The 13562-nt window shown below is 43.9% G+C and overlaps 1 protein-coding gene across 2 annotated transcripts in view; it reads left to right on the top strand.

Annotated features, from left to right (window-relative positions):
- Positions 1-277: 277 nt before the first annotated feature.
- Positions 278-13562, top strand: part of LOC143275828 (endophilin-B1-like) — a 47891-nt gene continuing 34606 nt past the window's right edge. For both annotated transcript variants that reach the window (XM_076580111.1, XM_076580110.1), the window contains exons 1-5: positions 278-418; positions 3904-4045; positions 4792-4920; positions 6060-6193; positions 10049-10141. In XM_076580111.1, coding sequence (XP_076436226.1) covers positions 341-418; positions 3904-4045; positions 4792-4920; positions 6060-6193; positions 10049-10141 — 576 coding nt within the window. In that variant the 5' untranslated portion in view covers positions 278-340. The remainder of the gene's footprint in view (positions 419-3903; positions 4046-4791; positions 4921-6059; positions 6194-10048; positions 10142-13562) is intronic.

Genomic DNA, 13562 nt, shown 5'->3' with positions numbered 1-13562 from the left:
GGAGATATACAGAGCCTCCACAATGTGAATCAGTCTGTTTAATCTGTTGAGTTTTGCAAAATCGAGGATCTGCACGGATCATGAGGGGGTTTGGCCGCCATTTTGACTCTATGCCCTGGCAACATAGCATATTCGCACAAACTAAAATTAAAAGAACCGAATATGAAAGTTCCGATTATGTCAAGTAGAATAAATTATAGTTTTATAAAAATCAAATAATAATAAACGTTAATTTTGTATGTTTATTATTAGACTATTCACTGCGGAGAGACGGAAATTTTGTACGTTGGTGGATTTCCATTGATCTGACGACGTGACAGCAGATGAGCACTCTATAAACATGGATTTTAACTCAATGAACACCAAATTTAAAAGGTTTGCCGGCGAGGCGTCCACAGTATTCAACAGGGCTGTGCAAGTAAGTATATCTCTATGCAGTAAAGATATCTGTAATGTGTTTGTGGGTTTCATTTCCTGTTTCGTACTGTTGTGTTGTTGAATGAATGGACTGTCGCATCCTTGTCCCCACGCCCACAATAATTTTCCTCGCTCTCGCTGTCTCTGCCACTCCGCTGATTTCGTTTCTGCCTTCCCATTTCTCACCGGGTGTGTCTGGTTTGCGTTCATGGTCTGTGAATTGCATTGTTGTTGTCAAATTGTATTTGTTCTAATTTTCACTCGGGTCAGTAGACCTACTAGCCTACATTTTCGCTCTGTTGGGAGGGGCGGGGGGTGCCTCTGACTCAAAGTCCATTATTATGAACCTTGACTCATTTCCTCATGACACTGGCTGACAGTTTGTGTTGGTGAACTGAGCGAAATGGAGATAGCTGAACAACACTTCCCCATTTAAAGCGGGCAAAAGGCCATATCAAGCCAACACGCCCTGATATTGATATGATGATTATTCTGTGAAAATTCCATGATGGAATAAAGAATATCCCCCTTCCCACCTCTCCCCATGCCCTCTCTCCTCCACCATTCTTTGTAATACCATACCTTTATCATTTGCGTAACATGGTAGAGTCCAGGAGCCAGTTGCATTGCTTGGTTCTAACTTTTTGACAGTTACACGTGACTAAATGCCTATGTTGACTGAACTACGCCTTTGGTCAGTTCCATACTACACACAGTTAGTAGTGGGTTATGACCATACTAGGCTCTTCCGCCCAAGCAATGAAACTGGCTCCAGAGACAGATCTTTTGGTTTTGATGTGACTGATGGGGAACTGAAGAAGCCAGGTATCCCATTGTTGAATTTCTTGAAAGGCCAACCGAGGTTGTCATTTAATTTTTCTTATTTAGAGATTATAAAGTATTCTGTATTCTTGATCGTGACACACCCAGGGATTGCAGACCACTGAGCAGATGTGAGTAATGTAATATTATACATGTATAGCGTGTACATGTATTCTCAAATACAGCATTGATTGTACAAGTATTGTGTATGTTGGACTGCTTTGATTTTTAACTTCTGATTTACTTCAAAACTGATTATGCCAATGGATAAAGCACACACATGAATAAGCTTTTACAATATATTTGTCTTTATCCCCCCCCTCAACCCCCCAACACCCCCCATCCCACCCCCCATCCCACCCCCCTCCCCACCATACAGCACATGGTAATACATCTTAGCTCAGTATTCTAAAAACAGTATATGCTTGTAATGTTGTATTTTATATATATATATATATTTGTGTGTGTGTGTGTGTGTTTGGGTTGGGTTTTTTTAAGAACATTAGAAAATTAACAGTAGTATTGATTATTTGATAGTTGAAATACGGATTCCTAAATCAGTAAATGGAACCTTACAAAAATATTAGGAAAATGTATAACAAAGCCTAGAATAACAGTATTTTTGACAAGAAGTGGCACATATTACATAATATATATATATATATATGCATGTATGTGTTAACATCAGTAAATGTAGTTATGCAAAATATTGTTGTGATGTATTCAGTAGTTTCAAAAGAAAACTACATTTGAAAATGAACCCAGCATGAAAATTTCCCCCAGAATGTGAAACATGAAAATGATAAACACCACAAGCAGATATAACGAATGAATTTTAGTCTGTTGTTTTCAGTGGGTGAGTTGAAAACTCTGAAAATAAGGGTCAGTAATGTACTGTTACACATTGCCTCAGGATGAGCAGACCTACTTAGCACACTTTACAGTGGTAGTTTTGGTCAGCTGACTGATCTCTGTGTCTGAATTTCTGCCTATATCACTATCAGTATACTACTATATGGGTAATATTTAAGCACACTCAGACACTGACAAAGTTATTCCTAACTTAAAGTTTTAACTCTTGTATGTGGGTGGATGGGGCGGGGGTGGGGGTTGGGTGAAGGGGGGGGGGAGGGGGCAGGGGGTTGTGTGTGTACAAAATCATCCAAAGTTGGGTTGTCTTTCTGAGTAAAAAGCATGGGTTGAAAAAAAGAAATGAGGCTAGGTTTTATGATTTATCAGCCAACAGATTTCAGTACCCTGGCTCAAAATTTAAGCTTTCCTAGCAAATGCAGAAAAAGTACTGCACCTGTAAGTATATATAGACTAATAGAGTATCACTATCAGAATGACAGATAGTCTTGTTACATTTTAAATGTTGATTAATTAACAAAATATATGGATAGGATGGGCTCTGTCAAGGTTTTGTCTCTGTCATTTGTGCTGTGTCATTTTGTTTGATATTAAATTCAGTTCAATGCGAAATGTTAGCTGACTGAATGAAAGCATAGAGTTACAGTCTTGTAGAACTTCCCAAGTAGAAATATTTACCTGGCATCAGCAGCATTTTCATCTCATTCTACAGTCATTAGGGGAAAAAAGTCTACAGAGAGACGTACCATACTTGTTGCAGTTCACAGAGGAGAAACACACTGACTGCACCATACTTGTTGCAGTTCACAGAGGAGAAACACACTGACTGCACCATACTTGTTGCAGTTCACAGAGGAGAAACACACTGACTGCACCATACTTGTTGCAGTTCACAGAGGAGAAACACACTGACTGCACCATACTTGTTGCAGTTCACAGAGGAGAAACACACTGACTGCACCATACTTGTTGCAGTTCACAGAGGAGAAACACACTGACTGCACCATACTTGTTGCAGTTCACAGAGGAGAAACACGCTGACTGCACCATACTTGTTGCAGTTCACAGAGGAGAAACACACTGACTGCACCATACTTGTTGCAGTTCACAGAGGAGAAAACAGACACTGACTGACTAAGTGGCTAACGGCACCATACTTGTTGCAGTTCACAGAGGAGAAACACACTGACTGCACCATACTTGTTGCAGTTCACAGAGGAGAAACACACTGACTGCACCATATTTGTTGCAGTTCACAGAGGAGAAACAGACACTAAGTGGCTAACGGCACCATACTTGTTGCAGTTCACAGAGGAGAAACACACTGACTGCACCATACTTGTTGCAGTTCACAGAGGAGAAACACACTGACTGCACCATACTTGTTGCAGTTCACAGAGGAGAAACAAACACTAAGTGGCTAACGGCACCATACTTGTTGCAGTTCACAGAGGAGAAACAGACACTAAGTGGCTAACGGCACCATACTTGTTGCAGTTCACAGAGGAGAAACACACTGACTGCACCATATTTGTTGCAGTTCACAGAGGAGAAACAAACACTAAGTGGCTAACGGCACCATACTTGTTGCAGTTCACAGAGGAGAAACACACTGACTGCACCATACTTGTTGCAGTTCACAGAGGAGAAAACAGACACTAACTGACTAAGTGGCTAACGGCACCATACTTGTTGCAGTTCACAGAGGAGAAACACACTGACTGCACCATATTTGTTGCAGTTCACAGAGGAGAAACAGACACTAAGTGGCTAACGGCACCATACTTTTTGCAGTTCACAGAGGAGAAACTGGGCACAGCGGAGAAGACAGAACTGGACGCCCATTTTGAGAACCTGCTGCAGCGAGCAGAGAAGACCAAGATATGGACCGAGCAGATCAAGCGCTCCACAGAGGCCTTGATTCAGCCCAACCCAAGTTGGTGTTGTCTGTGTGTGGGGGTGGGAGGAGGTGTATGAGTTTGTGTCGTCGTGGGAGGGAGTGTGTACTCAGTGTGTGTGTCTGTGTCTGTGTGTGTGTGTGTGTGTGTGTGTACATGCAGGTGTTTGTGAGCTAGTGTGTGTGTGTGTGTGTGTGCATGTTTGTGCGTGTCTGTCTGCCTGCCTGCCTTTGTAGTTTGTCAGAGTGTGTGTGTGTGTGTGTGAGTGTGTGCATGCGTGTGTGCATGCCTTTATGAATATATATATGTGTATGTGCATGAGTACATGTATGTGTGTGTGTCTGTGTGTGTCAGTCTGTATGTGCATGCGTACATGTATATTGTGTGCTTGAATGTGTTTGTGACGGTAGGTGTGTGTGTGTGTGTGTGTGTGTGTGTGTATGAAGTTCTGTAAGTGGGTCCAAGGAAAGGGGCGAAAGCACTAGCGTGATCAATGACTGTTCAGCTGTTAACTTTGTATTGTGTGTTGATTGTGTATGTGTGTGAGCGTATATATATATGTATCTAAAATCTTTTGGCCAAACATCATCAGACATTACAGAAAGTAACCTGAAAAGGAAATACTGTTTTTCACAGACCGGCACTATATAAATTGGATTGGTACGGGTAGTAGTGGTTACAGCAGTAGTACAAGTAGTAGCGATGATTATGATCATTATCATCATCATCATCATCATCATTATTACCATGATAATGCCTGTCATGATTACTGTTCCTGTTTCAGACCAGCGCATGGAGGACTTGCTGTACGAGAAGCTGGAGAAGAGGAAGAAGGATCGCATGACCAACTTTGAGATGCTGGGCAACCACATGGTGGACGCTGGCCACGACTTTGGCCCCGGGACCTCTTATGGTGAACTGCATGGCTCTCACATACACATGCATACACCCCGCCACACCCCTCCACACACACACACACTCATGCACACATTCACAAATACATGCATGTTTACACACAGACACACACACACGAAACTTCTTATGGTGAACTGCACAGCTGACACACGCACACGCACAACACTCACATACACACACACACACGCACACGCGCGAACACACACACACACACACACACACACGGAACCTCTTATGGTGAACTGTACAGCTCACTCACACATGCGCGCACAAGCGCATGCTCTCACACACACACGCACGCACACACATGCATGCTCACGCATGCACACGCGTGCACACACACACACACACACACACACGCGCATATACCTAACACGTACACCTCACATGCATGCACGCACATGCACGTGCACATGTATGCGCATGCACACACATGCAGTTTTGTTCCCCTTAGTTCATCGAATGACTTACTGTGAAAAGACATTTAAGAACAAACGGCACAGCTTGTTCGTCCTGTCTGTTTCCTGTTTGTATGTTGATGGTATTGTATTGTAGTGTTGTGTAGTGCAGTGTAGTATACTTTATTGTATTGTAGTGTTCTGTATTATATCATGATAAAGAATCGTATTTCTTTTTGTCACACCTGATGAATTTCCCTCTGTGAGATTTGTGTTGCTCCTCCGTTTGAAGAGCTTGAGGGTTAGAACTTTGAGATGTTGGAGGGAGGGAATTACGTGTCTGTCTGTCTGTGTGTGTGTCTTCATGTATGTGCATATAAATTATAATGTATGTACATTTATGAAAGCATGTGTGTTTGTGTGTGTGTCGTCTGTGTGTGTGTGTCACTGTATGTGTTTGTCTGCATGTGTGTCTGCATGTATACTGCCAGTATAATGTGTGTGTGTATGTGTCCTGTAAGTATAGTGTATACATGTATGTTTGTACATGCATGTGTATGTGTTTGTGTGCCTCCAAGTGTGTGTTTGTGTATAATGTGTAAGCATTTTTGCGTGCATGTGTGTCTGAGTGTGCATGTCTGTCTGTCTGTCCAATGTGTGTGTGTGTGTGTGTGTGTGTGTGGATTCATGTGTGTGGATTCTTGTGTGTGTGTTTATACATGTGGAACTGTATGTGCAGGCAATGCCCTGGTGAAGTGCGGTCAGGCAGAGATCCAGATGGGCAACGCAGAGCGTGAGTTTGTCACCTCCACCCTCAACAACTTCCTCACCCCTCTCCACAACTTCCTGGAGGGAGACATGAAGACCATTCAGGTCAGTCACACATGCTGTGTGTGTGTGTGTGGAGAGGGGAGGGTGATTAGGGGGGAGGGGTGTGTGGAAATGAAGCTGCTGTCGTGTATTGCTTGCTTGTATGTATTTTGCTTTGGGTATGTAGCTTTTCGAGCTTTTGGTCCAGCCTTTGTCATGTTTTGTGTGTGTGTGTGTGTGTGTGTTCTGGACTTCAGTATGGGCTGAGATATTGTGTTGGATGAGTGACAAGCCTTTGGATGCACAATTAATTTTCAAATGGATGAATAAAGATGTATTGTTCACCGCCCCCTCCAACCTCTCTCTCTCTCTCTCTTTCTCTCTCACACACACACACACACACACACACACACATACACACACACACACACACACACACACACACACAGAACAAGCCTGGAATTGGCTGTTAGATTAAGGTTAAAGGTTCCATAGCACTTTATGGTCATCAGGGCAGTGAATTGATATCCACTGTGTCCAGGGCTGGGCATAGGAAGGCAGTGAATTGATATCCACTGTGTCCAGGGCTGGGCATAGGAAGGCAGTGAATTGATATCCACTGTGTCCAGGGCTGGGCATAGGAAGGCAGTGAATTCATATCCACTGTGTCCAGAGCTGGGCATAGGAAGGCAGCGAATTGATATCCACTATGTCCAGGGCTGGGCATAGGAAGGCAGTGAAATCATATCCACTGTGTCCAGAGCTGGGCATAGGAAGGCAGTGAAATCATATCCACTGTGTCCAGAGCTGGGCATAGGAAGGCCACTAATTCATATCCACTGTGTCCAGGGCTGGGCACAGGAAGGCCACTAATTCATATCCACTGTGTCCAGGGCTGGGCATAGGAAGGCAGTGAATTGATATCCACTGTGTCCAGGGCTGGGCATAGGAAGGCAGTGAATTCATATCCACTGTGTCCAGGGCTGGGCATAGGAAGGCAGTGAATTCATATCCACTGTGTCCAGGGCTGGGCATAGGAAGGCAGTGAATTGATATCCACTGTGTCCAGGGCTGGGCATAGGAAGGCAGTGAATTCATATCCACTGTGTCCAGGGCTGGGCATAGGAAGGCAGTGAATTGATATCCACTGTGTCCAGGGCTGGGCATAGTAAGGCAGTGAATTGATATCCACTGTGTCCAGTGCTTGGCATAGGAAGGCAGTGAATTCATATTCACTGTGTCCAGGGCTGGGCATAGGAGGGCAGTGAATTCATATCCACTGTGTCCAGGGCTCAGCTTAGGAAGGCGGGGCCCAATCCTCTCCTTCTGCCATTTTCATCTTCCCCGACCAAAGTCAGACACCCACTGGCTCCCTAAGTGGAGTGAGGAAAACCAGTGTAAAGTGCCTTTCCCAAGGGACACAACACCATGCGAAACGGGGCCTCGAACCCTGATCACTGGTGAACACTGGACCACAAGTCCAACACCTGATTCTGCCGCACTGCCTTCGCTTGGCTGTATGCTGTGGGAATGCTTGGGTTTGGGATGAGCAGTCTGAGATTGGTTGCTCCCACAGAGAAAGTGGAGAAGAAGGGGAGATGCTCACTCAGTCTGGTTCCGTGACGAAGTCATTATTGTTGTCAGTAGGGGGCTTAGTAGGTGGTGTCCTAAGCATGTTAAATCAGAACAGGCCCTACTGAACCCCACCGAAGTGACTCAGCAGCAATGCAGGGGTCTCCTCTGGTATGTGGCCTCCTGGCGACCTGACATCGATGGTTCCCTGTGGACTGCCAACGCTGGGACAGTGACGGACGAATCTGGGTGTGTGGCTGTGTATGGGAGACTCGGAATGAGCGACGTGGGAGTAATGCCACCACTGAAGCAGTGCAGATGATGGGGAAGCAAAAAAAAAAAAAAAAAAAAAAAAGGAAAGGCAGTGTAAAAGAAAAGTAGGGGTGGGGGAAGAGAAGAAAATCAAGAGAAAGGTTGGACACACAAAAAATCTCAGCTGGCCACTTAGATGGCACAGGTTGCAGGAACAGAAAACGGCTGCTGGAAAAGGGGGCACTGCATTGGCATGCAGAAGGGAGGTAACATACTAAGGGAGGTCACTAGCCACACAGAAGGGGGTGTGGAATTGTGAAAACACTTGTCCCATCCCTTTGCTTGCTGAAATTGATTCCAAGTAGATCTCACACCCATATCTTGGCAGTTTATGATAAATAGTGTGTCAGTAATGAGATCAGTATGACATGATACGTTTCCATAATACTGAGGGCCCCCCCCCCAAAAAAAACAAAAAACAAAACCCCAAACAAACCCACAAAAACAAACAAAAACAGTTCACTATATATTTATCAGATATTTGTGTGGTAAGCAGTAGGCGTGATTCTAACAGTTTCTTAGAAAAACATTCATTTCAACTATCAAAAAGTCTTTCCTGAAACTTCTTGATGAAGAATTTGACACTTTTGCTCATGCGTTCATGAAGCTGGTCAGGTTCCCTGCGGACTGCCGGCACTGAGACTGAAACCGACAAACCCAGGTGTGGTTGTGTGTGAATGGGCGGTGTGGGAGTAATGCCACTGAAACAGTGCAGATGATGGGGCAGCACAAAAGAAAATGAATGAAATAATGATTATAGTTAATGAAATGGAATAAAAAAAAAAATAACAAAGAAGAAAAAAAAGAAATGTCCCATCATCCTGCCAGATCTGGTTTCTCTACAACTTCTGGCTGCCGAGAAAACACACACACACACACACACACACACACACACACACACACACATACACACAGACACACACACACATACATTAACACACACACACACACTCGCACTCACACACTCAGACAGACATGTAACATTTTACGTGTATGACCGTTTTGTTTATTTACCCCGCCATGTAGGCAGCCATATCCTATTTTTGGGAGTCTACATGCTGGGTATATTCTTGTTTTAATAACCCACCGAACGCTGACATGGATTAGAGGATTTTACGTATTTGATCTTCTGAGTGCGTATACACACGAAGGGGGTTCAGGCACTAGCAGGTCTGCACATATGTTGACCTGGGTGATTGGAAAAATCCCCACCCATTACCCAAGCGCCGTTACCGAGATTCGAACCCGGGACCTTTAGTTTGAAAGTTTAATGCTTTAACCACTCCGCTACTGCTATGGGGATCCATTTAGGTTTTGGACTACTATACTCAGATAATATATCTGAGCATTAACCAGGCTGACTGATACTGACACTTGCAGTGTTGGTCAAGAAGTTTGAGCAACACTCGTAAGGACGCAACCATGAATTATTGAATGACCCTTGACTGTGTGGTCCCAGTCTCCTTGTTTGAGCCCATCGCGCACTCAGCTCTGGATAGAAGCCAGCCACAGGACAAAAAACAAACAACCCAACTCACCTCTGATGAGGGAATTGAACCCACATCTTCGCGGTTGTCAGGCCACGACGCTAACAACGTGTCCATGGCGGTTGGTTGGGTTTTGTCTTACTTTCTGCATTTGTGGGCTGCACCTCCTATGTTCACTGGTATCACATTAGTGCGTGAGCTTTTGCGTGTGTATGTTTGTGTGTATGTGCGTACGTGTGTGTGTGTGCGCATGTGTGTGTGTGCACACATGTGTGTTTGTGTGTTTGCACATGTGTGTGTGTGCGTGCGTGCGTGTTTGTGTGTGTGTGCGTTTTTTGTTTTTTTTGTCGCAACATAGTGATCTCTATGAAATTCAGGCTGCTCTCCCAGGTAGAGTACATTGCCATAGTGCAGTGCCACCCACATTTTTTTTCCTGTCTGCAGGTGTGTTTGTTTCACTGTCACTGAGGATTTTCCAACATTTTACCAACCATGTAGTTGTCACAGGTTCTTTAACATGTTCTAAGTGTGTGTGTGTGTGTTACAGAAAGAGAAGAAGCTTCTGGAAGTGAAGAGGTTGGATCTGGATGCTGCCAAGAGTCGACTGCGTAAAGCCAAGTCCCAAACCAGCGTACAACAGGTAGCCCCTCCTGTGTGTGAGCGTGCCTGTGTTTGGGGCGTGTGTGATGTGTGTGTGAATGTAATAATGATAATGACGGTATTTATGTAGCGCTGAATCTTGTGCAGAGACAAATCTAAGCGGTTTCACACCAGTCATTCACACGCATGCATAACTCTGAAACTGAAGAAACTGAAGACAAGGAAGAGGCAGGGGAGGGAGGCTATCTTGTGAAGAATTGGGTTTTAAGACCAGACTTGAAAGAGCTGAGTGTGGAGACCTGACAAAGCGAAAGAGGATGTTCATTCCAAATACAGGGTCCAGAGACAAAGAACGGCGTCCAACAGTGGAGTGTTTGAATCTGGGTATGCGTAAACAGAGTGGATCCGAAGCCGATCGTAGAGAGCGAGATGGAGTGTAGAGGTGAAGGCAGCCACAAAGATAGGAAGGGGCAGATTTGTGAATACATTTATAACATAGACATGATAGAGTGCTGATCTTATACTTTATTCTGTGTGAGACCGGGAGCCAGTGGAGATGTTGCAAAATAGGAGTGATGTGCTCAGATCTTTTCTTTCTGAGGACGAGTCGGGCAGCAGAATTTTGTATGCGCTGAAGGGACTGAATGGATGAAGCAGGCAAACCAGACAATAGGGAGTTACAGTAGTCAAGGCGAGAGAGAATGAGAGAAACAACAAGTCTAGATGTTGCGTCGGTGGACAGATATTTCCGAATGGAACTGATGCGTTGCAATTGACAGTAGCAGGATTGATATGCCTGACTGATAAAGCTTTGCATGGACAGTGTGTTGTCAAGGACAATGCTGAGGTTCCTGACTGAGCTGGAAAGAGGGATGGATGTACTGCCAAGTTTGATTTTGTCAGCTGTGATGGAAGAGAGTTTTTGTTTAGTTCCTGTGATCATTGCTTTGGTTTTGTCTGCATTCAGTTGTAACTTATTTAGAGTCACCCAGTTTTGAATGTCCAGGAAGCATTCAAATGTTTCTTGCAAGGGCGAGGACAATTTTTCAGGGGTACTACTCTTCTGAAGTTGAGTGTCATCAGCATAGGAATGATGACTAACATTGTGGTGGTTGGTAATTTCAGCAAGAGGAGCAGTGTACAGTGTGAAGAGAACTGGGCCTAAAACAGATCCCTGTGGGACTCCGTGTTTGATTTTAGGGTTCAGACTGGAAGTTATCGACGATGACAGACTGGAATTGATCAGTGAGATAAGATTTGAACCATTTGAGAACAGTGGCCTTGATGCCAAATGTAAAATGAAGATGGGAAAGGAGGATTGAATGGTCTATCGTGTCGAAGGCGGCTGACAAGTCAAGAAGAGTGAGAAGGGAAATTTTTCCCGAGTCGGACGCTAGCAGTAGATTGTTCAGGATGTGAAGGAGAGTGTGTGTATGTATGCTTCTGTTTAGTATGTGTGAGATTGTGTGTGTGTGAGTCTGTTAGTTTGTGTGAGAGTGTATGTGTGCGTGTGTGTGTGTGTGTGTGTATAAGTGTTGGTGTATTTGTGTGTGTATCTGAATGCTAGTGCCATTTCTTTTTCCTTGTTCACTGCTGATGGCAGATTATGTATTTCTTGGTTTGTGCGGTTTTTTTAAAACAATGCTTAACTTGTGAATGCAAAGTTCTGTGTGTGTGTGTGTGTGGTGATGAACTAATTAGGATTATTTCATGTGTGTATTTTTTTTCTATTTATTATGAAGCCTGTCTCTGGTATATATATATATAAAAAAAAAAAACCTAACTTTTCTCAAGTTTCAGTTATCTTCTCGCCACCCCCCTGCCCCCTCACACACAATCTCTTCTATTCTTGCTTCTTCTTTTCGTTTTTTTTTTTAAGGATTTGTAATGTCTCCCTAATTCTATGCAAAGTTTTCTTTTCATTTGATTTCTTCCCTTGTCAGCTTATGTCTGTGTTGTTTCCTTCTCATATTTTGGGGGGGGGGTTTGTTTGTTTTTAACACCTTTTTTTTCTTCTTCTTTTTTTTTTCTCAGGAAATCTCTGCTCTCTTTTTCTTTCTCTCTGCCCTCACTTTTTTTGTTGTTCTTTTTCCTTTTCTTCTTTTTCGTTTATTGCTTGGGGGGGGGGAGGGGGGGGAAGGTGTTAACATCTTTGTAAAACGAAGTTGAGATTTTCATTTTTCCATTATTTGACTATTCTGTGGGTAGTTTGAAACTGTTTGTTGGACTGTTTTTTGTTGTTGTTTTTTTTTTCCTGTCCATATCAGTATATGGATGGACTTTGTGTGTGATCGTTTGTTGGTTATGGATTGGGTAGTGTTCCATTTGATTGATGCAGATCTGTCATTGCAGTTGTTTTGTCTTGTTCTGGCGTAGTGATTGAGCTGTTGAAAATGGGATGGTCAGTGGGTGTGTGTGTGTCTGTTATGTGGGTTTGTCTGTTTGAGTCTGTGTGTGTGTGTGTCTGTGTTTCTCAATGCCTCTGTGAGTTTGCGTGTTAGTCTGTCTATTTGTGTTTGTTGTGTGTGTGTGTGTGTGTGTGTGTGTCAGTGTCTTTCTCAATACCTGTGTGTCTGTGTGTGTTTCTTTTGTCCCTTTCTGTGATGTTTTCTTTGTTTCACTTTTTCCTTGCAAGCCAAGCCTTGTACTGACGATGGAGGTAATAAATGAACCATTTTGTGCCTTTGTCAATGTATCGTGCGTGTGTGTGAGTGTGTTTGTGTGTGTGTGTGTGCGTACATGCAAGTGCGTGCATGTGTGTGTGTGCGTGCGTACATGCATGTGCGTGCATGTGTGTGCGTGTGCGTGCATGTGCGCGCGCATGTGTGTTGTGTGTGTGTGTGTGTGTGTCTGCTCCGGAAATATACATAGAGAGAGTTATCCTGTGCTCATGGTTCCTATGATGTCTAGAAAAGTCTGGGAAAATGAGGGAACTTTTTCCAGGGCTGCAGATGTCTCTGGGGAAAAATATGTTTTGCCCTTCAGGGTCTGGAAAAGTCTTGGGATTTTAATAAAACCCTCCACCATTCAACAGTGAGCTCGATGCATTAACCCTTTGAGCCCTGAGTTCCTGAGCAATTTTAGCCCTTCTGCCTGAGCTCCTGAGCCAAAATTTGCAAATAATTGGTATTAAACCCTTTGATCCCTGACCACCCTTTTACTGGTGGCAGAGAAAAATGACATAATGCCCAGCCACCGGTTGAGTGGTGCGTAAACACTTGAAGCGTGCAGAGTCTCAACATGGCTCGTCAGGGCAGAAATCAGGGACAAAATGTGCGAGAAAACAACTGTACACAGCGCAGCAAGTAATTGATATGCTTGATGGTTTATCGGATGTAGAGTATGACAAAGATTACTCTGATAGTGAGGTGGAATTTGAATGGGATGATTTGCTACAGATAGTGATGTTGAAAATGAATCTGAGCAGAATCAGTTGATCAAAGGTGTGTCAGGTTGAGACT

This window comes from Babylonia areolata, chromosome 31 (genome assembly GCF_041734735.1).
Source record: "Babylonia areolata isolate BAREFJ2019XMU chromosome 31, ASM4173473v1, whole genome shotgun sequence".
Classification (NCBI taxonomy): domain Eukaryota; kingdom Metazoa; phylum Mollusca; class Gastropoda; order Neogastropoda; family Buccinidae; genus Babylonia; species Babylonia areolata.
Note: the sequence above shows the minus strand (reverse complement) of the source record. Positions and strands in the feature narration are given on the sequence as shown.